The 24,891-nt window shown below is 40.3% G+C and overlaps 4 protein-coding genes across 4 annotated transcripts; 3 read left to right on the forward strand and 1 right to left on the reverse strand.

Moving 5' to 3' along the window:
* Positions 1-4,399: 4,399 nt before the first annotated feature.
* On the forward strand, positions 4,400-7,838 carry GCK72_016091 (uncharacterized protein; the record flags this gene model as incomplete). Its single annotated transcript, XM_003090772.2, has 4 exons — positions 4,400-4,536; positions 4,588-4,831; positions 5,873-6,822; positions 7,427-7,838. 4 exons carry the CDS (start codon positions 4,400-4,402, stop codon positions 7,836-7,838), a joined length of 1,743 nt encoding a protein of 580 aa, XP_003090820.2.
* Positions 7,839-11,676: 3,838 nt separating this feature from the next.
* Positions 11,677-15,213, forward strand: GCK72_016092 (uncharacterized protein; the record flags this gene model as incomplete). The annotated part of the gene is made up of 4 exons (XM_053731319.1): positions 11,677-11,804; positions 11,852-12,098; positions 13,247-14,208; positions 14,820-15,213. 4 exons carry the CDS (start codon positions 11,677-11,679, stop codon positions 15,211-15,213), a joined length of 1,731 nt encoding a protein of 576 aa, XP_053586091.1.
* Positions 15,214-16,890: 1,677 nt separating this feature from the next.
* GCK72_016093 (uncharacterized protein) lies at positions 16,891-18,087 on the forward strand (the record flags this gene model as incomplete). Its single annotated transcript, XM_003090185.2, has 2 exons — positions 16,891-17,184; positions 17,935-18,087. The coding sequence occupies 2 exons, from the start codon at positions 16,891-16,893 to the stop codon at positions 18,085-18,087; spliced, it is 447 nt and encodes a 148-aa protein (XP_003090233.2).
* A 165-nt stretch (positions 18,088-18,252) lies between these two features.
* Positions 18,253-24,746, reverse strand: GCK72_016094 (uncharacterized protein; the record flags this gene model as incomplete). The annotated part of the gene is made up of 12 exons (XM_053731320.1): positions 18,253-18,313; positions 18,369-18,553; positions 18,603-18,684; positions 18,737-18,872; positions 19,888-20,004; positions 20,064-20,240; positions 20,674-21,066; positions 21,462-21,740; positions 21,799-21,896; positions 22,162-22,371; positions 22,809-23,343; positions 24,557-24,746. 12 exons carry the CDS (start codon positions 24,744-24,746, stop codon positions 18,253-18,255), a joined length of 2,463 nt encoding a protein of 820 aa, XP_053586092.1.
* Positions 24,747-24,891: the final 145 nt, after the last annotated feature.

The following is a 24,891-nucleotide window of genomic DNA, read 5'->3' on the forward strand; positions in this document are numbered from 1 at the left end:
ATCCATTGGCAACTTACGGATTGATGGGAGACACGACAAAAGACCACGTCGCTCCTGAAGGAACTCATCAAGCACGTGTATCAACAGGACAGCTTGTTGGAAAAGTGACGGAATGGAAAGTATTTCCGACGGTGTCAAAGCTGGAGGAATTTATTCCGTGAACTCCAGAATTGCGAGACATCTGGCCACATGAGTATCCGATTAAAATTGTGAATTTGCTTCCGATGATGATGAGCCAGAGAAGATCGGAGTGATGTGTTCGACACAATCACAAATTATAATTCTCGCTGAAAATCTCAAAGATTCGGGAGCCGCCAGAGAGTTGAAGGAAAAAAATGCAATAATGGAGGAGACCACAGCAATCTTGACGTCTGCTAAACACATGGAATATAGATTTGGAGACCAAAAAAGGAGTTGGATTGACGCCAGGTGAATAAATTTGAATCTTCTTTGATAGTAGTTTAGACTTTTTTGTTGATAATCAGTTTTTTTCAGAATTTCCTGCAATTCGCGTAAATCTCCAGTGCCAATCAATCAACCCATTTTTTCTTCTTTTTGTTTACTATCGTTTTATGTAAATTGTAATTTTTAAAATAAATGAACTCCGCTCTTCTCCCCCCTTTTTTTCTTTGACCGCCCGTATCTCCTTAGGGTTTAGTGCTATCAAGAAGGTGTCAACTAGTAAAATGAGTAGAATTTTATGTAGATCATTTTTAAAGTAGACCACTTTTTGATAGCTTTTCAAGTTTTGGAGATATAAGGGTTGGAAGCATGGTTTCTTAGTACCAAAAGCGCGAATACCGGGTGGATAGGTAATGGGCTTAAATCGGCCTTTTTCAACTATTGTTGACCCAGTATTTCTTGTTTTAGAAACGCGACAGAGGCACCCCAGATAGTCATCGAAATGCTATTTCCGTAGCTTTTCAAGTTTTCAGAGCCGAGAAACGCGTCAAAGGCACGCCATTTGACGAGTTCGCTTGGAATCTGGCGCGTGTCTTTGACGATATTTTGCTTATAGGTTAAGAGGAAACAATTAACGGATTAATTAGTACCGAAAGCGGCTATCCAACGGGTGGATGGGTTACGGTAGATTATGTTCCCCAAAGAGCGGGATGAGGAGGAAGGTGACAGGTATGTGTCCAAACCGCTCATGATGGTCCATATTACTGTAAAGAGGTCAAAAAGGATTAGAGCAGAGTTGTGTCATGTAATTGTTGCCAAACAGCTAGATACAGTACCGGATGAAAAAGGTATCAACTTTGGCTGTTTTCAGTGGAAAATGACCAACTTTGAGAGTGTACCATAGCAATTCTGATTGTCCTACCAAGAAAATTTTTAATGAATCATATAGATTGAACGTAGAGCTCCATTCAAAAAAATTTTCAACTACAAAAATAAAGCTCTACCCTTGATCTATATGATCCCTTAAAAGTTTTCTTGGTGTGACGTTCAGAATTACTACGGCACACTCTCAAAGTTGGTCATTTTCCACTTAAAACAGCCAAAGTTCATACATTTTTGTCCGGTACTGTAGATAGGTCTACCTCATGAATTGAGTAAAGCGGTGTCTTAACTAATTATAAGCTATTAACAGGTTGAAGGCAGATGGGTACGGAAGAGGAATACGGCAAATAGGGGATTATAGGTTTTTGAAAAGAGAGGCGAAAAAAGGGGGGCTTATGGTATACTGTACCGCTCAATAGGGACATAAGTTCCTTCTAATAGATACTACTAACCTGAAATTTTGGGAAAACATTTTTTGTAGACATTCAAAGATACTTACAAAAAATCTGGATAAAAAATCATGTTCCAAAAGTTTTCTGCACAATTTTTCTCATTTCGGGACAGTAGGACGCTGAGTATTAATTTTTGGCGTCACGTATCTCTTTCCCTGAGTTGCTATAGATCTGTAACTTAATATGTATATAAAACTCGGTCAGGGCTACAAATTTTATATGTTCCATTTTTTTGCTGGAGCCCTCTGGTGCGCGTTAGGCGCGTTTGAAAGTTGTTTTCCTGATTTTCTATTTAATCATTTTGACTGTTTGTATAATATCTCAGACCCTTGCAGTCCCACTCAGAAATTATTAATTACAAAAATGAACTTCATAAAATTTGCAACATTTTATTAGTTGAAAAGTTTTCCCTATCTCCCTTCCTTCCCGAGTTAAAAGCAAGTGTGCTCCACCGCACAATCCATCATTCTTAGCACTTATAACTTTCGAATTACCACAGCTATCAGAATAGTCTAAATTGATAAAATACTTTAAATTTTATGACCTACATGATTGTAACTTGATACTCTCAGATATTCCTCCTTATTAATAACATACACCCAATTTTAGGCTCTCCCTACCAGGGACTATCTGGCGGGGAGGGCCTAAGTACCCTGTTGCGTCATCAAGGTGTCCGTCGTTTGTAACTCGGAATGACACTCTTTCTTTCTGTTCATGTGTTTATTTGCACAGAAAGAGAGGACACCCATGACACTTTTTACTTTCATGGTGGTCTTCCTTTATACTTAACAGTTATTTTAAATATGATTTACCTAAAATTGTGCACATTTTTAAACCTCAAAACCATTTTTTAACTACAAAATCGATAAATATTACCAAAAACCACTTTTAGAAGAAGAGATAACGGTGTTTTTATTAAAAGTTCCAAAAAAATCGGTTGGAAATCGGCGGAGTTACGAGAGTCAGAATTTTTTTTGTTGAAATTTTTCAAAAATTAACCATTTTCAAACTTTTGTAATATTTAGAGTTTTTGTGCTGTTGAGATGAAGTTAGTTTCATTTTGAAGGTAAATTCTTAAATTTTTAGAAAACATCTAAAAAACTTAAAATACAATGGGAATAATAAAGTTATGGGGGTTTAATGATGTAAACTTTTGCAATATTTAGAGTTTTCGTGCTGTTCAGATGAATTCAATTGCATTTTGAAGATAATTTCTTAAATTTTTAGGAAAAAAACTTTACCTCTTTTACTTTGCTGACCCACCCTGTTGCTCTTTTCGTTTAAAACTGAACAGCCTAACATGAATATCTGAAATTTCCAAACTCTGAAAAGTATTTATAAATGCAATAATTCTGCACATTTTCCCATTTTTAAGCTTCAAAATCATAATATCCATTCGCCGGTGGCTGACCGTTCGACCCGGGGAAGACGTGTGGGTCTCATTGCGACTACCGTAGTATTAAAACTTTTTTATGGGGTAAAGTACGGTAGAGAACCGCCGGAAATCGAAATTCCGCAACCTCGTCCCCGTGCCGAACTTTGAGTAAGCTGTCGGCCATGAGTAATAGTACATCATCAAAAGTTATGAGGGTATGATGTCTGAGTCTCTCACTATCTTGTTTGCCTAATTTCGAAAATGCATATCTCTTGGCTTAATTAAGTTGCCAACTATTAAAATGTAGCGAATTTTATGTAGACTATTTACAATCAGAAATATTTTAGGTAGCTTTGTCAGTTACTACGATACATCCTGTTAAAGTTTTCCCTTGATAACCACAATTTTGGGATTTTTGTCACAGTCTCGAGAAAAAAGAATGTCTCAAATGGTACGGAAGAAAAAGCTGAAAATCACTGGAAAATAATGTTTTTAGGCTTAAATTTGAGTTTGCTACGTTTTTTCAAAATTCCGTTCATAATTCGTAAATGTTCATCCATATTGAACGTCCGAAGCTGAAAATTGCTGATATGCGTATACAATCAATTAATATATCAAAGTAATGCGATAACCGACTTAGGCTCCGCCCCTTATTCGGCTCTTTTAAAAAACCTATAATCCCCTATTTACCGTATTCTCTTCCGCACCCATCTGCCTTCAACCGGTTGATAGCTTATAATTAGTCAAGACACCGCTTTCAGGTAGGCTGGCAACAATTACATGACACAACTCTGCTCTAATCCTTTTTGACCCCCGTGTATTATCCAGTAATACGGACCATCCCTGAGCGCTTTAGACACACACCTGTCATTCTCCTCCGCCTCTCTCTTTCTCTCTCTCTCTTCGGCTTTTGGGGTATATAATCTACCGTAACCCATGCCGCTTTGTGTACTAATTAATCCGTTAATTGTCTCTTCTTAACCTGCGGAACCTACGAACATGCGCCATATGTTGTTTGCTTCATACTTCCAACGTTTGCATTTCGAAATCTTAAAAAGCTACCTAAAATTTGTTAACTATAAAAACAATCTACATAAAATTCTACACATTTTATCAGTTGACAACTTAATTAAGTGAGATATGCATTTTCGAAATTAGGCGCTTCCCAACGTCTCACAGTTCTATTATCTAGCTTTTTAGCATTTTGAATCCTTTTTTGTGCTTAAAATGTTTTTTTCCGGATTCCAAGCTATCTTTTTTATTTCCAGACTTCTCAATATCAATCAATATGTCAGCTTCCGTCAAAAGACTTTTCAAATGTACCAGATGCTATAAGTATTTTAAAACTGAACAAGCTCGTTGTCTACATGCCAGAATTCATGCAAAAAAACTGTACAAATGCAGAAAGTGTGCAAAATCGTTTCGGTTAGTTTTAAAAGTGACAGATCGGTTCAATAAGCTTTTTAATAATTCCAGCACCGCCAAAGAGGTGAAACGACACTTTTGGAGCAAGCACTCGATGAGTTCAGCGGATAACAAGTCCAGAATGAAAGTGGACTACGAGATGGTCAAACCATCGACGAAACAGAGAAAGGAGGAAGTGAGGAAGATGAAGGAAGAGGGAAGAAAAAGAAGAGCAAAGGAGGAGGCGATGGAAATGAAAAAAGTGTCGAAGAGACAGAACAATGACCAGGAGATGATGATACCATCTACTTCAAAGGTATGCGTTATCATAGAAAGCGGAGGGGGTGTCTAGAAGGCGCCAATAGAGCGTGGTGTCGAAAGTGTTTCTTTAATTTATATTAGTTAAATAGATCATGACAAGGGCTACATTTTTGTAGTTGACAAGTTTCTGATAGCAATAATGAGTCGAGAGATATAAGTGTTAGAAGATAGGAGAAGAAGCGCGCGCACTTTGCACCGCCTGTATCTCAAAAAGGGGCGGAGCTAGAAGAAAGTTGTCAACTAGTAAAATATGCAGAATTTAAAGATCTACATTTTATCAGTTAACAATTTTTTGATAGATCAAAAGCAAAAGCTAGGGAGATATGTATAAGAATTAGAAGATAGGCAGCGAGGAGAAGTGGTAGAGAGAGCGCGCGCACTTTGAACTGCTCTATCTCAAAAAGGGGCGGAGCTAGAAAAATATTGTTGACAAGTGAATTGTTTATAATTGTATGTTTTATAATTTGATATATAGCATTTATTGATAGCTTTGAGGTACCGCGAGATATAAGACGAAGAAGATGAGAAGGACAGTGAGAACATAGAGCGCCTCACTAACAAACCCACATATCTCAAATTTGAGCAAAGATACAGAAAAAGTGATAACAACATAGTTATAGATTGTAAAATTCTGCACATTTTGTTAATTGACAACTTTTTAATAGCACCAAAGCCTGAGGAGATACGGCCGCTCAAAGATGAGGAAGGACGCAGACAGCTAGAGCGCTCTCGTTTCTCCGTGTCTGTCCAAACTTTGACCGCCCGTATCTCATTAGGATGTAGAGTTATCAAAAAGTTGTCAACTAGTAAAATGTGTAAAATTTTAAGCGCTACATTTTATTAGTTATCAACTTTTTGATAGCATTAAACCTTGAAAAGATACGAGCGGTCAAAGAAGAGACGCAAACAGCTAGAGCCTGTCTCCCATATCTTTGACCGCTTAAATTTCCTAACCCTTTCTATGTATAAAGAAACTTCCAACTAACAAAATGCTTCAAATTTCCTGCTCTAAAAGGCTTGATTTACCCATTTTCAGCTAGTATGCTGCCATCAAAGAAAAAATCTGAGGTACAGTGCCTCCAACCGTGTCTGCTGTGAAAAAGAAGGCTGTCGAATTCAACCAGGAGATGATTTCATGTGCGAAGCACTCGATGCCAACGGAATGGCCCGAACGTACTGTATATCGTGTTGGAATTCTGGAACGAAGGATACCATGAATAATGTAGACGCCTGGAGCAGGATGGCGAATGTTAATAAGGAAAAGGAACCGATAAAGGAGTGCACGGTGTGTGGAGAGCTCTGGCACAGGTCATGCTCAATGAGCAACGAGGAGCAATTCAGATGTGTTCACTGTGTTCCGAGGAGAAAAGTTGAAATTCAACATGAAAACCAGTTTTCTGTCTTCATGGCGGATAGAATCAACCGATTCTGTAAAAGTCATGAGACCCGTCGGAGCCATGAAGTCGTCGTGGTATCTTTCACCAACAGGAAGACAGTGGATCTGGTGGAAAAGCGACCTCAACATCTCAAAAAGGAGTTCCGTAAGATCTATGGAAGAGCTCCCACGGAGTACACTGAAAGACTGATCTACGTATTCCAAGACACAGATGTATTGTTCTTTTCAATGGTGACCCACGAATATCCGAACCATTGTGGGAAGTCCTACTGCCTCATCGATACATTGGACTCCATACCATTCTTGGATATCCACAAAAGATTGTCGGTTAGACGAGGAGAAGTCTATCAAGAGATAATACTCGCATACTTCGATTATATGCGAAGAATCGGATTCGAGAAAGGGCATATTTGGGCGGACGCCCCGATTCAAGGAGACGATTTGTTTTTCACATGCCATCCATCGACCCAACTATATTTGAGCCAGAAGAAATTGGAGGGCTGGTATAAGGCAATGTTGAGGAAGGGAGAGGAGGACGGGATTTTTAAGGAGTGGATGAATTTTGCTGGATTTAAGAAGATGGTGGAGAGGTGAGTTTTTAGACTGTGAGATGTTACTAGACCCATATCTCTTGTTACAAAGTAGATAGCTAAAAAGTGTTCACTATTAAAATGTAGAGCGTTAAATTTTGCACATTTTTCTAATTTAGTATTTCCAGATAGCGTTAAGGAGTCGGGAGTTACACGCGGTCTAAGTGAGAGAGCGAGAAGAAAGGGAAGATAAAGCGCGCTACTATTTCAGCGCCCGTATCTCCTAACTTGTGATAGTTAGCAAAAAATTTATAAATGAAACAATAGAAAGCGTTAAATTCTGCACGTTTTATTAGTTAACTGTTTTTGAATAGCGCTTAACCCTGAGGAGATATGGGCGGTGGAAGTTTCAAGGAGTGGAGGAGAGACGCAGACAACGAGAGCGATCTAGTTTCTCTGCGCTCTCTCCCTCTCACCCCATATCTTTGAACACTTATATCTCCCACTCCTTTCCAGCTATCAAAAAACTTTCAACTAACAAAATACTCCAAATTTTCTGCTCTACATTTTATTAGTTGACAACTTTTTAGTAACTAGCGTTGGTTAAGAGATTTGGCCTTTGTTTTTCAATTTATCGATTTTTTCAACTTTTTTCAAATTTCAGAGACCTCCCAAGAATAACCATCGGAAACAAGAAGAACCAACCCCAAAAAATCCGACCAATAGACATCCCAATCCACAAGGGATCCCTCTGGGATCGTCTCATTCAAGATCTGGATAAAGAGGAGGAGAATAAGGAGAACAAAGTGAAAATGGCAACCGAGTACTCCAAGTACATGACAGAGCAATACCAATTTCACTCCAAGGATACATTTTGGATGGATCTGGCTCCACCGACACAGCCAATGGAGGAGGAGAACAGGAGCTACACCCATGAGACTCTCGGGAACAAGTATTCGTTTTTGGAGCTGTGTGAGGAGAAAAACTGGGAATTCTCGACGTTCCAGAGAGCCCGGTTTGCGACTCTCGGGATAATTGAGGAGATCAATAGGGGTACAGTTATTGAGGAGGATTAGTAGCTCATCCTTCCTCTAAATTCCATAAAAATCCGTCCTTACCTTCCATACTCATGGCTCCTTGAGTTCCAAGTCCCTAAATCTGTCAAAATTGATCAAAAACACTATTTTAAGGCGATTTTTGCTCAATTTTGATTGTTTTTAATGGGATTTTTACGTTTTTCCACACATTTCCGCTCCTAAGATCCCTCCCATGTCTCCCACCTACCCTGGCTCCATACCACCAATCTTGTAATGTCCGATTCTCCTTTATCATATCACCAATACTTCTCCCGGCTGTCTTCTCCACATAGGTACGAATTCCTCTCCAAGTTCCAGACAGCAAACTTCAGAGACGCTATAACCTATGATCCTGAAGCGGTTTTATTCAAAAAATTCGTCTAAAACTGAAAAATTAAACTTTTTTTGTCAATTAGCTAGTCAAATCGCGAAAGACTCCGCCCATTTTCAGAAATTTCCATTTTAAATTATTTTTTGGACGGTTCTCGTTTTATTTTTGCTATTTTTTCTTGAATGTTTCCGTCTCAACTGTTCCGAAATTCCGATTTTTTTCATTGTCCCTTGACCCGTCCATCTCCAAACCCATTTAAACCTTCCATCAAATTCCCTTACATATCTTCGAGATTCAGACTCTATTTTCTGTTTTCTTTAAGTACTCCATATCTGGATTACTGTAGTATCCCTCATGCCTCCAAACCACCCGATTCCTGTCGACTCTCCTTTATTTAAGCACCAATGCTCAGACTCTCCAAATTCAAGACCCTCCTCCTTGGTACTGTAGTATCCCTTCCTCTTGCACACCTGTCCTGTTCCTGCTTGTTACCATGTTCCCATCTCTATCTATAGCATTCCTTCCCTCATTCCCAAATTCCTGTTGTTAGCACCAGATCTCCTAAATATGGTCTCTATACCTTAACATGACTGGATCTGCTCTACATGTTCTCTGTTATCTCCCCATCGATCTGTTTTGTTTTTCCATTTTTAATTGTTTAATTTAATTACAATAACCTTTCTATATTGTTCTAATTATAGTCCATTTAATCTACCAAGCTTATAGTTTTTCTGTACATAATTGTTGACTTCTTCTCCTTTTGTTCTCACTTTACATCTTCCATTCAAAGTTACCCTCAATAAATCTAATAAACGCCCTAGATTATATTTATGTAATCAATAACCTAATGTGTTCCACAGAAGAACCACAATACTTGTATCCTATCCACCACATATCGCCCCGTATGTCCTCAACGGGTCGACAACCCCACCCTCATGCAAGCCAACAAAAATCGTTCATATCTCAACACCTACCAATGCTACCTAAAAACTGCTAATTACAAAAATAATCTAAATAAAATTTGCAACATTTTATTAGTTAACACCTTTTTTCTGTCGTTCCTATTTCCAGAGTTACAGCCCCTCAAAGCTGGTGCGTTCCAACGCCTTCCACTCCCCAATATACAAGGTGTTGGTTCAAACGCTTGTATCTCAAGACCTACTAATGCTACCTTAAAACTGTTAACTACAAAAATAATTTACATAAAATTTACTACAGTTTATTAGTGAACAACTTTTTTCTATCTTTCTTATTTTCAGAGTTACAGCGTGTCAAAGCCAGCATAGGCTTCGATTTCAAGTATGTACTGCTAACTTTCGAATCATCACAGCTATCGGAAAAGTGTAAACTGATAAAATACTCTAAATGTAAAGATCTTTATAATTTTAATTAAATATTCAAAAACAGACCTCCTTATTAATACGATACAGGCCGTTTTTAGTTCCTTAATGCGACACGGCCATTACTACCTGTGGGAAGAGACGTTGCGTCATCATCAGCTATCGACTGTGGTGACCCGGAATGCCATCTGTTTTTCGGGGAGAAGATAGTTTCCCCCTCTTTTTATTTCTGTTCACAAGATTTATTTGCGTGTACAAACAGAAGACACCCCCCCCCCCAAACGATGTCATTCACCCCCCTTTCACTTTCAACTATCTTGGCGGTCTTATTCTTCCTTTTTTTGTGTTTTTTTTTGTTGTTAAATTGCTTATTACTTGAAAACTAACATAGATACTTTAAAATTTTAAATTAGAGTAATAATTTATGTAAAATTCTTCATATTTTACTAATTTAAAATTTCTATATCGAAGAAGGGAGTGACCTAACCTTGAAGGGTGAATATCTCCCGCGGCGTTGTAGCTATCAAAAAGTTGTCAACAGGTAAAATGTTGCAAATTTTATGTAGATTATTATTGTAGTTAAAAATTTTTAAGTAGTGATGCTTAATATTGAGATATAGGCGTTTGAACCATGCTTTTTCCAAGGGGGGCATTATAGCGCACTTGCTTTGAGGGGCTGTAACTCTGGAAATAAAAAAAATAGGAAAAAGTTGTTAACTAAGAAAATATTGCGAATTTTATGTAGATAAATTTTGTAGTTAACTATTTTCAAGTAACGTTGCTAGGTTTCCAGATACAGGCGTTTGAACTATGTCTTGTATGTTCGGGTGTGGGCGTTGGGGCGTTAGGGCGCATTTCCTTTAAGAGCCTGTAACTCTGGAAGTAAGGAAGATACAAAAAAGTGTTAACAAATAAAATGTAGCAAATTTTTTGTAGATTCATTTTGTAGTTGACAATTTTTAGGTAGCGTTGCTAGATATTGAGATACAGGCGTTTTCACTAAGTATACAAATATCAATATAGTAGGCTCCTCCCCCTTTTCTCTATTGATTTACCGCCCAGATAGTCCACTCCCACTAGATACATTCGGTAACCGTCTCCACCGCTACTAACAAATTTCATATAACGATTCGTGCCCCTGTTTTTACGTGTGGTGACTCGGACCACTCGATCCTACCCGACTGTCTTCTAGACCTGTGGACTGCCTGAGTCGCCAATCGTTCTCGCCTAGTCTATGTAACGTACCTAACCGATCAGGTACCCCTAGCAACAATTATATGACACTCATCCCCTCTTTATCTAATTGTCTGTGACTCTCTACATTACCGTTCAGCGCTTTATTCCCAAAAACCCCAAACCGTTTATCTAACGGACCTCTGTGGACACCCCAGAGACACTAATCATTGTCTTGTCCTGTGCAACTGACCCTCTAAACCGTCTGCCCGCCCATAGGGCATATGAGACACTAATTGAGTGTAATACCTAACAAGAGGGAGAGAAACGAGAGCGCTCTAGCTGTCTGCGTCTCTCCTCCACCTCTTTAAACTTCAATTACCCGTATCTCCTCAGGGTGTAGAGCTATCAAAAAGTTGTCAACTAGTAAAATGTGTAGAATTTCCAGCTCTATATTTTACTAATTGGCAACGTTTTGATAGCTCAACACCCTGAGGAGATACGCGCTTTTAAAGTTTAAAAGGGTGGAGGAGAGGCGCAGACAGCTACAGCGCTCTCGTTTCTCTGCGCTCTCTCCCTCTCTCTCTCCCGAATCTTTGACCGCTTATATCTCCCGCCCCTTTCCAGCTATCAAAAAACTTCCAACTAACAAAATACTCCAAATTTTCTGCTCTATAATCTTATCTTTTTACCAGCCTATCTGCCTCGCCTTCGGCGATTCAGTCGGCTGGTCTCTCTTCATTCACGTGGCCACCTTCTCTCAAACGTGCCCGCATGGCCGAGTGGTTTGAAGCGGCGGTCGTGTCCAAAGCACGCTAGTTCGGTTTTGCCCACTGGCTCAGTTTCTCTTCTCTTTCCAAAACCGTTGCGGACAGCGCCTCAGACAGACAGACAACGCCCAATTGTCTTTTATATCTTATCTTTTTATTTCTTAGTTATTCCCACACCCATACCATGTCTTCTTCCAGAAAACTAACCAATTTGTTCAACAACTATGCCGTCATCTACCTGCACCTTCTGCTCCGAATCGTTCAAAACTTATCAAGAACTCGTCGAGCATCGTGAGGAAGCGAAACACTTTGACAAGCTCTACTTGTGCGAAGTTTGTAATACAAGATTCTCGTAAGTTTTTAATACTTAGACTCCGCCTACATTTAAAGTTGTTTCAGAAAGCAAAATGGTGTCGAGAATCACTTCCGTGATAACCACCTTCCAGTGTCTGGAAAAGGAAAAGATGATGAGAAATTGAATCGGATGTGGGACAAGGGAACCTACTTCACCAAATCGGAGAAGCCAGAGCCAAAGAAGGAGCCAAATTCTGATGGAACCAAAAGACAAGCGGACGATAACAATGTTCAAAAGCCACCAGTGAAGAAAGTCAAGAAGTTTGACCCAACAAAGCCAAGCACATCCAAGGTAAGGAGGCCATAACTATGTCTGCAGAGGTTTGAGTGTTTCGAATTGTTGATAAATGAGTAGAGCGAAACACGGTCTACATTTTTGTAGTTAACTATTTTTTGATAGCTTTACACCCTGAGGAGATACGGGTGGTCAAAGGTGAGGAGAGACGCAGACAGCTAGCGCGCTCTCGTTTCTCTGCGCTCTCTTCCTCTCTGCAATATCTTTGAACACTTTTATCTCCTGACCTTTCTAGCTATCAAAAAACTTTCAACTAACAAAATACTCCAAATTTTTCGCTCTATAATCATATCTTTACTAATTAACAACTTTTTTGCTCTGCACAGTCTCCCAGACTCCGAGAAAGAACTGCAAGGAAATTTTTGATCTACCTCATGAAACGAATAATTTGAGAAATTAGCAGGTCTAGAACATTATTTCTTTAATTTTTAGCGTAAAGCTCAAGGTCGGAAGTAAGAAAATTTCAGTTTTAGAATTATTCTGAATGCATTATCCACCCATTCAATCCAAAAAATCCTGGTTTTATATATTATTTCCGGTCGAAATGGCAATTTTTTTATTTGATTTCGGAAAAATCTACGGGATTTGTTCGTTTCTCAACATTATCAAACGAATGATATCTCAAAACGTGCTCCGGAGATTTGTACACATTTCTGTAGGACGGTTTTTCAATTTGCTTATTAGTTTTCGAGAAATCGATCAATTTCTGAATTTTTTTCAGTTTTTTGTTATTTTCTCGAAAACTAATGAGCAAATTGAAAAACCGTCCTACAGAAATGTGTACAAATCTCCGGCGGACGTTTTGAGATATCATTCGTTGGATAATGTTGAGAAATGAACAAATCCCGTAGATTTTTCCGAAATCAAAATGAAAAATCACTGTTTCGACTTGAAATAATATCTGAAACCAGAATTTTTTGGTCTCAATGGGTGGATAATGCTCTCAGAATATTTTTAAAACTGAAATTTTCTTACTTCCGACCTTGAGCTTTACGCTAAAAATTAAAGAAATAATGTTCTAGACCTGCTAATTTCTCAAATTTTTCGTTTCATGAGGTAGATCAAAAAATTCCTTGCAGTTCTTTTTCGGAGTCTGGGAGACTGTGCTCTGAAGCATAATATTTTAATGTCAAATTCAATTTCAGGCGGGAAAAATTATATGCTGCGAAGAGGGCGTGGAGTACAAATACAGTGCCACCAACATCAAATGCTCTGGAAAAAAAGAATGTCGAGTCCGCCCTGGAGGAAGTTACATGTTTGCAGATGACACTGTATACTGTATGAGATGTTTTGGAGTGGAGAAGAGAAAGAAGAAGGACAACATCCTTGGAGATATCAATAATTGGAGACAATTGGAAAATGTCGTGGAGACTTTCGAAGCACTCAAGGAATGCGGTGATTGTGGAGGGCTCTGGCATGAAAGTTGTTCGATGACACTTGCCACCACTACATTTATCTGCCACAGATGTGTCACTGGGTACTCGATTCCCAAAATTGAGATCAGGCACTCATGCCCGCTATCCCAATTCATGACAGAGAGGTTGAACAAGTTATGCGGAAAACCAGTAACCCGGAACACTGGAATCGCGGTGGTTAACTTCACGTCGAGGAGGACAGTGGACTTGGTGGCGGATCGCCCGAATCATTTGAAAGAGCAGTTTAGAAATACGTACGGGAACACCACAAACTACACCCAAAGGATGATTTATGTGATTCAAAGAACTTTCAAGGCGGACTGCATATTCTTCTCAATGATATGCCATGAATATGAAAACCACGCTGGAACAAAGTATTGCCTGATTGATACTCTCGACTCGGTACCGTACTTCACGACAACGGCTACAGTATCCCGAGGAGCAGCACATCACGAAATCATGCTCTCATATTTCGACTTTATGAGACGTGTTGGCTACGAGAAAGCACATTTATGGGCAAACGCTCCTGTCCAGGGGGATAACATGATTTTCACGTGTCACCCGATGGCGCAGAAGTATTTGAGTCAGGTTGAGTTGGAGGGATACTACGAAAAGATGCTGGCGAAAGGAGAAAAATCAGGGATTTTCAAGAAATGGAGAAACTTTGGAGGATTTAAGGAAGATGTTGAGAGGTAAGAGGGGAGAGGGTACTGTAGTCACAGAGCTACCAACTTTTAAACAGATGTATCTCAAAAAAGGGAGGAGCTAGAAAAAAGTGGTCAGATAGAGAAATGTAGAGCTTTAAATTCTTCACATTTTACTAGTTGAAAACTTTTTGATAGCACCAAATCCTGAGGAGATACGGGCGGTTGAAGTTTGGAGAGAGACGCAGAGAAACGAGAGGGTCTAGCTGTCTGCGTCTCTGTCCAACTTCCACCTCCCGTATCTCCTCAGGGTGGAGAGCTATTAAAAAGTTGTCAACCAGTAAAATGTAGAGCTTAAAATTTTTCACATTTTACTAGTTGAAAACTTTTTGATAGCACCAAAGCCTGAGGAGATACGAGCGGTCAAAGAAACAAGGGAAGAGACGCAGAGAAACAAGAGTGTCTAGCTGTCTGCGCCTTTGTCTCTCACCTCCCGCCTTTAAACGGATGTACCTCCTCAGGTTTTGGTGCTATCAAAAAGTTGTCAACTAGTAAAATGTGTAGAATTTTAAGCTCTATCTTTTAGTAGTTAACAACATTTTGATAGGGAAAAGGGGTCATTAGATATGGAAGTTAGAAAACTCATTACTTCTTTTCAGCAACCTTCGTAAAAAGAAGGATTACAAAGGGATCCAACCGATCCACATTCCAATTTTCGAAGGATCTCAATGGGAATATTTTAACCAAAAATACGAGCCAGAACCGGAAGACAAGGAAAACTCGGAAGCGGCGAACTTTATGAGGAAGTTTACAAGAAACATTCCCGATAATCTCACCAACACATTCTGGATGGATTTGAAGAAGCGAGATAAGCCGATGGATCCGGAGTTGTTGGAGGGAAGGAGGAATTCCCATGAAGATCTTGGAGACAAGATGTCATTCTTGGAGCTGTGTGTGGAGAACAATTGGGAGTTCTCTACTTTGAGGAGAGCCCAATTCGCTACGATGGGGATCATTGATGTGATAAATAGGTTTACGGTAGTACAGGATTAGAATTCCCCAGTGAGATCCAAGTTACGTTCTAGAATCCTTCTCCTCAACCAGATTCCTTATCCAGTCTTCTAACTTTCTACTGTCTTTTCCCTGTCCAGGGTCTTATTCCTCTCTCTCTCCACATTCTCCAAATTTCTGACACGCCTTCTAAGCATCTAAGCGATCCTGCTCCTACCCAAGATTACTTATCCATGTATCCTTGTCTTCGCTCTCCCCGCATAACTCCTCTCTATTCATATACGAATCTTCATATTTCAGACACACCCTTTGAGCATTCTTGTCCATGACTCCTTCCACATCGCATATTCCTGTTCCTGCAGTCTTCTGATCCCTAGTCCGCCCTCATCTCCAAATATAATTCGAATAGTCCATCTCATACCCCCCCCCCCCCCACATGTTCTCTTCTTCTTGTACCATCACCATCTCCTAATCTCTACAATTCACTGTTACTACAGACTTGTGTACACTGTTTTTTCTCATATATCTATTATTCCACCACACATTCTTCCCTCTGCCTCTCCATAGCATTCCTAAAAAGGTCACAATATGCCATCGATTTGTTTCCGACATTGCTCCCGTCCTCCAGATATTATATCTTGTTCCAATCTTGAATTTTTTCACTTTTCCTGATTCCGCTTCTTTTTTCAACTTAAGAATATCCCTTATATATTTCACAGATCCCAAATTTTTCAATATCTCTATTTGTTTTCTTGTATTTATGACTGTGCATGTCACTTAGCACCATGTTCTGATTCCAGATCGCTCTCTTTTTTTTTAAACTTTTTAATTGTTTTACCTGTTTTACCTGTTTTACCCTGATTCCACCCTCCACTGTTTCATAATTTTCCAATTATATATTCTCAATTTCCCAATTCTATCATATCATACATACCCCTTACTGTCACCTAGGTCATGAAATGATTTATTTTTCTTCCTAACTTTATTTACTCCCATTGAGTTCACCTGTTTTTTGTTAAATTTTCTGACCATCTCGAAAAACGGCAAAGCTTGAGAGATAGGAAGACGCAGAGAAGCTAGAGCGTCTTTTAGCTTCCACCGCCCGTATCTCCTCGGGATTTGGTGCTATCAAAAAGTTGTTAATTATTAAAATGAGCAGAATTTCAATTTCTACATTTTATCAGTTGACAACATTTTGATAAGATTGAAAGCTTGGAAGTTATAAGCGTTTGAACTATCAAAGGTGAGGAAATTGGATGAGACGCAGAGAAGGTTGTCTGCGCGCGCTCTAACCTTTCTGGTGAAAGACGCAGAGAAACGAGAGCGCTCTTGCTGCCTGCGTCTCTGCTTTCTTAGGGTTTGATGCTATCAAAAACTTTTCAACTAGTAAAATGTGTAGAATTTCTTGTAGATCATTTTTGTAGTTGACAATTTTTTGATAGCACAAATATATGAAATTTAGGAGTACCAAAACCTCATTTTTCAAAATTTTTGAAGCGTCTCGGTTTTGAATCGTCTACATGGTAGAAATCCAGTTTAGGGACGTTTTGAAACCAGGACGCTTTGAAACTGTGCAGAAATGTCTTGATTATGAAATGTCATGGTTTTGAAACGTCCCAAAACTAAAAACCTCATTTTTATCACTGAATTTCACGTGACCACCATTTTTTCCCTATTTTCGAGATTCATTTTTTCTGGAATTTTCATTTCCCTTTGAAAATGCATTTCCTTACTATCTCCCTAGCCACCTGCCTCCTCCTAATCAGTCAATCCATCGCCGTCAGTGACGTCACCACGAAATTCCACTTCTCAGGAACCATCTCCTGCAATCGGACCGATCGGGGATCCCACTATGTCTCATGGATTGAGTTATGGGAGAGTGATAGTATAGTTGATACAGAGTGGACACGATTCGCGGATGATCGATTGGAGCAGAATTATACATTGGATTGGAGTAAGAATCCGGTGAAGTTTGCATTGGATGCAGTGGCACATGGAGATGGATTTGAGATGGTAAGATGTTTTCCAGTTAAACCGCCCGTATCTCCTCAGGGTTTGCTCCTATCAAAAAATTGTCAACTAGAAAAATATAGAGCATGAAATTCTGCACATTTTGTTTATTAACATTTTTTTGATAGCTCTACACCCTGAGGAGATACGGGTGGTCAAAGGCGTGAGGTGAGAGACAAAGACGCAGACAGCAAGAGAGCAAACTTTAACCACCCGTATCTCCTCAGGGTTTGCTCCAATCAAAAAGTTGTCAAGTACAGAAATGGAGGTCTTGATTTGATCTACAAGATGAAAAAAAGGTTTTTTGCTAGAAAATGTGGTTACCGGCATGGAAAAATAGGTTAATAGTTTTAAAAATGTAATTTTTTGGTTAATTTGATGTAAAAATCACGTTTTAGGAAGTTTTCTTCAATTTTTGCGAGTTTCCAAATTTAAAGGCGCATATCTCAAAAGTGGGCGGAGCTATCAAAAAGTTGGCAACTAGTAAAATGGAGAGCTTGAAATTTGGAATATTTTATTAGTTGGAAGTTTTTTGATAGGAGCGAACCCTGAGGAGATACGGGTGGTCAAAGTTTTTGAGAGAGAGAGGAGAGGCGCAGACAGCTAGACACTCTCGCTGTCTGCGTCTCTCTCCCTCTCTCCCCAAACTTCAACCGCTTATATCTCCCGCCCCTTTCCAGCTATCAAAAAACTTCCAACTAACAAAATACTCTAAATTTTCTGCTCTATAATCCAATGCCCAGTAATTTCCAGATTTCCCAAGAATACGAGCTCTACTACCGTATCAAACACAACTGCAACAAGGATCGAGCGCCGGAAATCAAGAAAATCAACGTTTTCGGCACATTTGTAACCGCGGATAGAGCGTATCGACATATCGGCGAGCGATTGGATGTGACGTCATAAGAATTGTCTGAAAAAGGGGCGGAGCTTGAAAAAAAGTGTCTAAATACATTATTATTATACAAGTAGCAACAAATTCGGCAAGATAGAGAAAAAACAGAAAAAAAATTATGCGTGTACCAGTAAAAGTGGGCGGGGCTTATCACAAAAAAAAAAGAAAAGAAAAAATTATTCAATTTTCAACGTTTCCGGCACAATGATCACTTCAATTGACTGGTGGAGAGTGAATCTGTAAAAATCAAAAAAATTTCAAAAAACAATTTTTCAGGGGGCGTGGCCCATACCTGAAAACCGTATTGCTCCTCAATATTTTTGGTGTCCAATACATTTTCAGACACTCGAATATCGATTCGACTTCTGGCGCCTTTGAGTAGGTCATCAGTATCGATTTCAGCGATTTTGGGTCCAGAGACTCCGCCCACTTTTCACATCCCATGGAGATGACGTCACTGGTGGGTATCGATTTTTTCTGAATAAAATTTTGATTTTTATCGATTTTGTAATTTCTGCTGGATTACGGTATTCTGTACGAGTTGATTCAAAAACGCCAAATACTCGTCGGCAGTCTCGAATTCCGTATTGATCAAATGGTCTTGTTGGCTGAAATTTATACAAAAATTGGAGGCTCCGCCTCCACTTTCAGCAATTATACCTATGAATCCGATGGCCTCTTCTAAACAGAATATTCTGTTTCTCCAACTCATCGACACGGATCTCGATGCGTGAAAGGGCGGGTACGAGGGAGGTGGAGTCACGGAGATCCCAATTTCCGCGTTCGGTGCAGCAGACTGAAAAAAGGGATGGGATTTTTCGAGATGAAATTCAAAAAACTGGTATTAACTGCGTTTTCCGGTACTTTTTGAGCCAAAAATTGAGTTTTTAGCACAATTTTGAGCAAAGCGCCAGTTACAATGAAAAATTTTTGCCATAGCTTCCGCCTACGCGTGACTAAACGCGCTCTATCGATAATTCGGTGGAAATTGTGTTATTTTCTGTGAATAATAACACAATTGTCATCAGAATTAGCGGTAGAGCGCGTTTTGTCACAGAAGAGTTGTTAAGGGTTCTAGATGCCTAAAAAATAAGGCTATGTGCTCGATTTTGGGGGTTGTGTTATCGATTTTTATTTAAAAAAAATAAAAAATCCGGTGCTTGCCTCTACATACTGCTTGACTCTACTCGTCCTACAGGACATTTTAAGCTAAAAATCGAGTTTCTAGCACAATTTTGAGCAAAGCATACTTGCAATCCGGGCCGATCCGGGCCGACGGTTTTTATTGAATAACTTTCTTTAAAAAAATCGTATCGGGTTGGTTAATAGCTCAAAAGATGAGTATTTCGACCTGCCATCAGACAAAATCAAACCAGACTTCCATGAAGATCCACAGAGGCCCCGGGCCGGGCAAAAGTGGGGGCCTCTGTGGATGTTCTGCGAAAATTGGTTTGATTTTGTCTGATGGCAGGTCGAAATAACTATCTTTTGAGCTATAAACCAACCCGATATGAGTTTTTTGAAGAAAGTTATTCAATAAAAACCGTCGGCCCGGATTGCAAGTATGGAGCAAAGTGCTCTCCATAGGTCTTTCCCTTCCCTGTTACCGCGGACATTGGCGTCGACGCTTGTTATTAAGAGGTCTGGATAAGGTATCCGACCTAAAATTTGATGGGAAACCCGAATTTTCAGGTCCGGAACCCTCAATTTATGATTTGAAGGGGGAAAATCATGGATTTTAGTTTTTTTCCCCAATGTGCTCTCTATAGGTCTTTCCCCTCCCTCTGACCGAGGACATTGCCGTAACTTACACTCTCTCAACCGGATATGTTTCTCATACAAATCCCTTTTCATCAAATACGATCCAACCGGCAGATGATTCTTGATTCGATACACAGTTTGACCGTCTCCAGAAGTCGCCGTGAATCCTGTGTGAGCAAAATTGTTTTCAATTTTTTTCCTTTTCCCCAAAAACCCTGGAAATTACCATTCGAATTAAACGCCATTGCCAAATCGATAGTGGCGTCCGCTTTGTATGGTTCATAGATGGACGAGAAGTAGTGAAGATAGTCGGAGGAGAGGGTGACGTCCTCTTCGATGACAATGACGGATGAAGCATCGGGGAAGATGGAGAACGCGTTGGACAGGGAGAGAAGAAGGTGCGCTTAAAAGTGCTATTTCTAGATAAAAATCGAAAAAAAAATTTTTTTGAAAATTTTTTCAAAGTGCTCTCCATACGTCTTTCCCCTCCCTCTGATCGCGGACATTGGCATTGAAGGGGATCTAGATGTCTTTCAAACCTTAAATTTGATGAAGAACCGAATTTTTTGAGTTTTCTCGGGTGAAAATGTGGAAAACGTCAAAGGAACAATAAAAAATTTGGCCATAGCTTCCGCCTACGCGTGACTAAACGCGCTCTACCGATAATTCAGTGGAAATTGTGTTATTTTCCGTGGATAATAACACAATTGTCACCGGAATTAGCGGTAGAGCGCGTTTGTCACAGAAGAGGTGTTAAGGGTTCTAGATGTCTACAAATAAGGTATCCGACCTAAAATTTGATGGGAAACCCGAATTTTTTGAGTTTGAACCCTCACCATTATAACTCCCATTCGACTGAATCGCCACACTTTTCACATGAAACAACGCGGCTAGATCCCCATTCTCCGAGTACTCTTTATCATATGTCACCAGCACCATTTGGGTATTCAACCCCTCCTGATTGAGTAGCGACTCTAAAGTGATACGGAGTGAGTCGGGTGCCAGGCCAGACGCCACCAGAATTGGCACGTTGAATATGGCGTCGTTGGCGCGTTGTTCGTCGTGGAGATGACGTGGCATGATGGGGGAATCAATTTTCGCGCCATTACAGAACTCCTCGTGACGGTCGTATTTCGCGCAGAAATGACGTTTCGGTAGGTTTCGGACGTCGGAGGAGATGGAGGAGGAGGCGGCGGTTAGGGTGTCTTTTCGCCCCGCCCATTTGTGGACTGAAAATGGAAAAAGTACAGTGAGCCATGATCTAGGAAGAAGAGATCATGGATCGAGTTACAGTAAGATCCAAAATAATTAGTATAGAGCTAACGGATCCTAGATCGAGCTACAATAAGACATGATCCTGGATCGAGCTACAGTAAGACACTCGGTTCTCTAGGATCCCGGATCCCAGACATCTAGGATCAAGCTACAGTAGGACACTAGGATCCACAAGATTCAGGATCCAGGATCAAACTACAGTAAGACACTAGGATCGCTAAGATCCCAGATTCAGGATCCAGGATCAAACTACAGTAAGACACTAGGATCGCTAAGATCCCAGATTCAGGATCCAGGATCAATCTACAGTACCCTTCTCCTAGGATCTTCTCCTAGGATACCAACTAACGCGATTTGGGCAAACAAAACGATGTCTGTATGGGATTCGCCCAATTATTGCCCTGTGGAATATTCAAATCCTCAAACGGCGTATACGCTCCGATGCCCTTCTGTCCGACGAAATACCACGAGGCGCGAAATTTCAGCCGATCGATCATAGAGGATCCCATCTCATAAAATATGCGACGTGCCATTTCCGACAACATATTGGACGCCTCATCGAAACTGACGACGGCGACAATGTAGCCAGCGGGCACCGCGTCGAGCCATTCGACGAGGCCACGGGATTCTGAATTTTTAAAAATCTTGTTTTTTTCCAAAATCTGAAAATTTTCAGCCAAACCTACCATCCTCATAAGTATCAAAATGCGCCACCGCCGTCACTCTCCCCGTTTTTGGCTCTAACATTGCCAGATTTAAGCCACGCCCAGCGTTGTTTAAGTCCCTGAAAGAAAAAAAATCATAAGATCCAGAATCCAGGATCCAAGATCAAGCTACAGTAAGACACTAGGATCCCTGAGATCTAGGATCCAGGATCTAGCTACAGTAAGACATTAGGACCCCTAAGATCCTAGATCCAGGATCAATCTACAGTAAGATACTAGGATCCCTAAGACCTAGGATCCAGGATCAACCTACAGTAAGACACTAGGATCCCTGAGATCCAGGATCTAGGATCAAGCTACAGTAACCAATAGGATCCAACTGACTTATCAAAAAGCATTCGTCCCCCTATACACATCTTCGGATGGTCATCCTTATGCTCTCCGGAGAAGAAATGAACGGCAATCGAGTCATCTTCATTGCACGGGCGCTGCATTCCGCAATTTTTCCATTTCGTCCCGTACTCTACCGTATTTTTGTTTTGCAGCAGATCCGCTTCGAACGCGCCGAGTTCAGCGAGCTTTGATTCGTCGGCTCTGGAAAAAATGGAAGGTTTGTGGTGGGATGGTGGCCTAGAAATCCAAATTCTTGAGAATTCTAGGTCATATGTTATGCTACAGTAACCAACAGGATCCCTCAGATCCTAGATCCAGGATCAAGCTACAGTAAGACACCAGGATCCCCATAATCCAGGGAACTAGGATCGAGCTACAGTAACCAACAGGATCCCTCAGATCCTAGATCCAGGATAGTCTACAGTAAGAAACTAGGATCCCTAAAGTCACGGATCCAGGTACAAGCTACAGTAACCATTAGGATCCTAGATCCAGGATTGTCTACAGTAAGAAACTAGGATCCCTGAGATCTAGGATACAGGATCCAGGATCAAGCTACAGTAACCATTAGGATCCTAGAGATCCAAGATACAGGATCTAGGATCAAGCTACAGTAAGACAGTCGGAAGAGTCCCTACCTATGCACAGGCGGTCCATCAATCTTCAACTCGACATGCTTTGTCTTTGAAATCGGCAACTCGAAACACCCCTCAAACAACTTCAAATCTCCTCCATCCCCCACTAATTTCGCCACCATCTCCTTCGCCTCGCCCTTCTGAATCCCCCGTTGTCCGATGATAGCATACGCACTCCCCACTCTCCATTTATCAATTTTCTCGGCTCCAAACGCTTCAAACAGTTGACGTGATTGACGTGACACGTGCTCCGCCACGTCACCAAATGAGGCGGCGACAAGGAGTGAGGCGTCGGGCGCCGCCAACAGCCATCTCATCAGCTTCTCGTCAGAAGCCGTCACGTCGAACGTCGCCGTCTCCAGAATATCTCCGGTGGTGCCGTTGAGAATCGCGGCGTTGACGCCTCTACCGATATTTTCAGTGTCGAATAGTTTGATATCGTTGAGACATGCGAATGGCGGAGAATTGTCCGTTTCTGTTCGGACACGGAATAGCATTTGAGGGAGGGCACATTGATTGTCGTAGTAGCATTTTGTATCTGCAATTCTGGTGTTTTTGGAGTTTTCAGAGCCAAAAACCGGAAAATTTGGAGCATTTTGAGCAAAATTTCCCCAAAGTGCTCTCCATACGTCTTTCCCCTCCCTCTGATCGCGGACATTGGCATTGAAGGGGGTCTAGATGTCTTTCAAAACTAAAATTGGATGAGGAACCGAATTTTTTGAGTTCAGAGGGCTGAAAATGTGAAAAACGTCAAAGGTGCGCCAGTTACAATGAAAAATTTGGCCATAGCTTCCGCCTACGCGTGACTAAACGCGCTCTATCGATAACTGTGTGGAAATTGTGTTATTTTCTGTGGATAATAACACAATTGACACCAGAATTAGCGGTAGAGCGCGTTTTGTCGCAGAAGAGTTGTCTGGATAAGGTATCCGACCTAAAATTTGATGGGAAACCCGAATTTTTGAGTCAGAATCTCTAAAAAATGAGGAAAATCATGATTTTTAGAATTCCATTGTGTTTTTCGGTGGTTTTAAGCTAAAAACGGGGAGATTTGGAACATTTTCAGCAAAGTTAGGTATAGTGGAAGCTAAACCTCAATTTCAGTGCGCATAAAGCGTTTGGTACTTGATTTTGAGCTATGAATCTGAAAAAGCTGAATTCCAGGGTCATTTTGAGCTGAAAACACAGTTTTTTGGCCAAATTTTGAGCAAAATGACCTCAGAGTGCTAATTTTGCTCAAAAACCGGCTAAAAACGCGAATCTTGGCTTAAAATGACCGTGAAATTCAGCTTTTTCAGATGAAAAATCAACAAAATGTTCAAAACCGCGCTGAAATGGAGCTTTTCGACTGATATCCTCCACTATACCTAACTTTGCTGAAAATGCTCCAAAAAACTTGAATTTTGGCTCAAAATCACCGCGAAATTCTGCTTTTTCGGATTAAAAGCTCAAAATCTAGTACCAATCGCTTTATCCGCACTCAAAAGGAGCTATTAGACTTCTAATCTGCACTATACCTAACTTTGCTGAAAATCATCATAAAACCTCGATTTTTGGCTTAAAATAACCGCGAAATTATGCTTTTTCGGATGAAAACCCACAAAATGCTCAAAAACGAGTACTAGCCGCTTTTTTTCACGCTCAAAAGAGCTCCCAGACCCCTATCTTCCACTATACCTAACTTTGCTGAAAATGCTCCAAATCTCCCCGTTTTTGACTCATTTTTTAGCTGAAAATCCCAAAAATCTAACCAATTTGCTGCTCCTCCTGCACTTCCTCTATCAAACTTCCATCTCCTCTCTCTTTCTTCGTTTCCGTCTGTTTTCGCATCTGAATCCTCTTCCCCCCTCCAGAATCCTCCAATGTCGCGAATCGATATATCAGAAATCCGGTGAGTAGTAGTGATAACCATAGGAGTAGCCTCCTATTCAGTTTTAGCATCTGGAGAATGGACATTAAAAAAAAAAATTTTCAGCCAAGACTCAAATCTATATATATATATATAAACGGTGCTAGAGAACCGATTTTTTCTATTTTTTTTTCAATAAACTCTTGCTGACAGTAACATTCATAATTGGTGCGATAA

This window comes from Caenorhabditis remanei, chromosome IV, assembly GCF_010183535.1.
Source record: "Caenorhabditis remanei strain PX506 chromosome IV, whole genome shotgun sequence".
Lineage (NCBI taxonomy): Eukaryota > Metazoa > Nematoda > Chromadorea > Rhabditida > Rhabditidae > Caenorhabditis > Caenorhabditis remanei.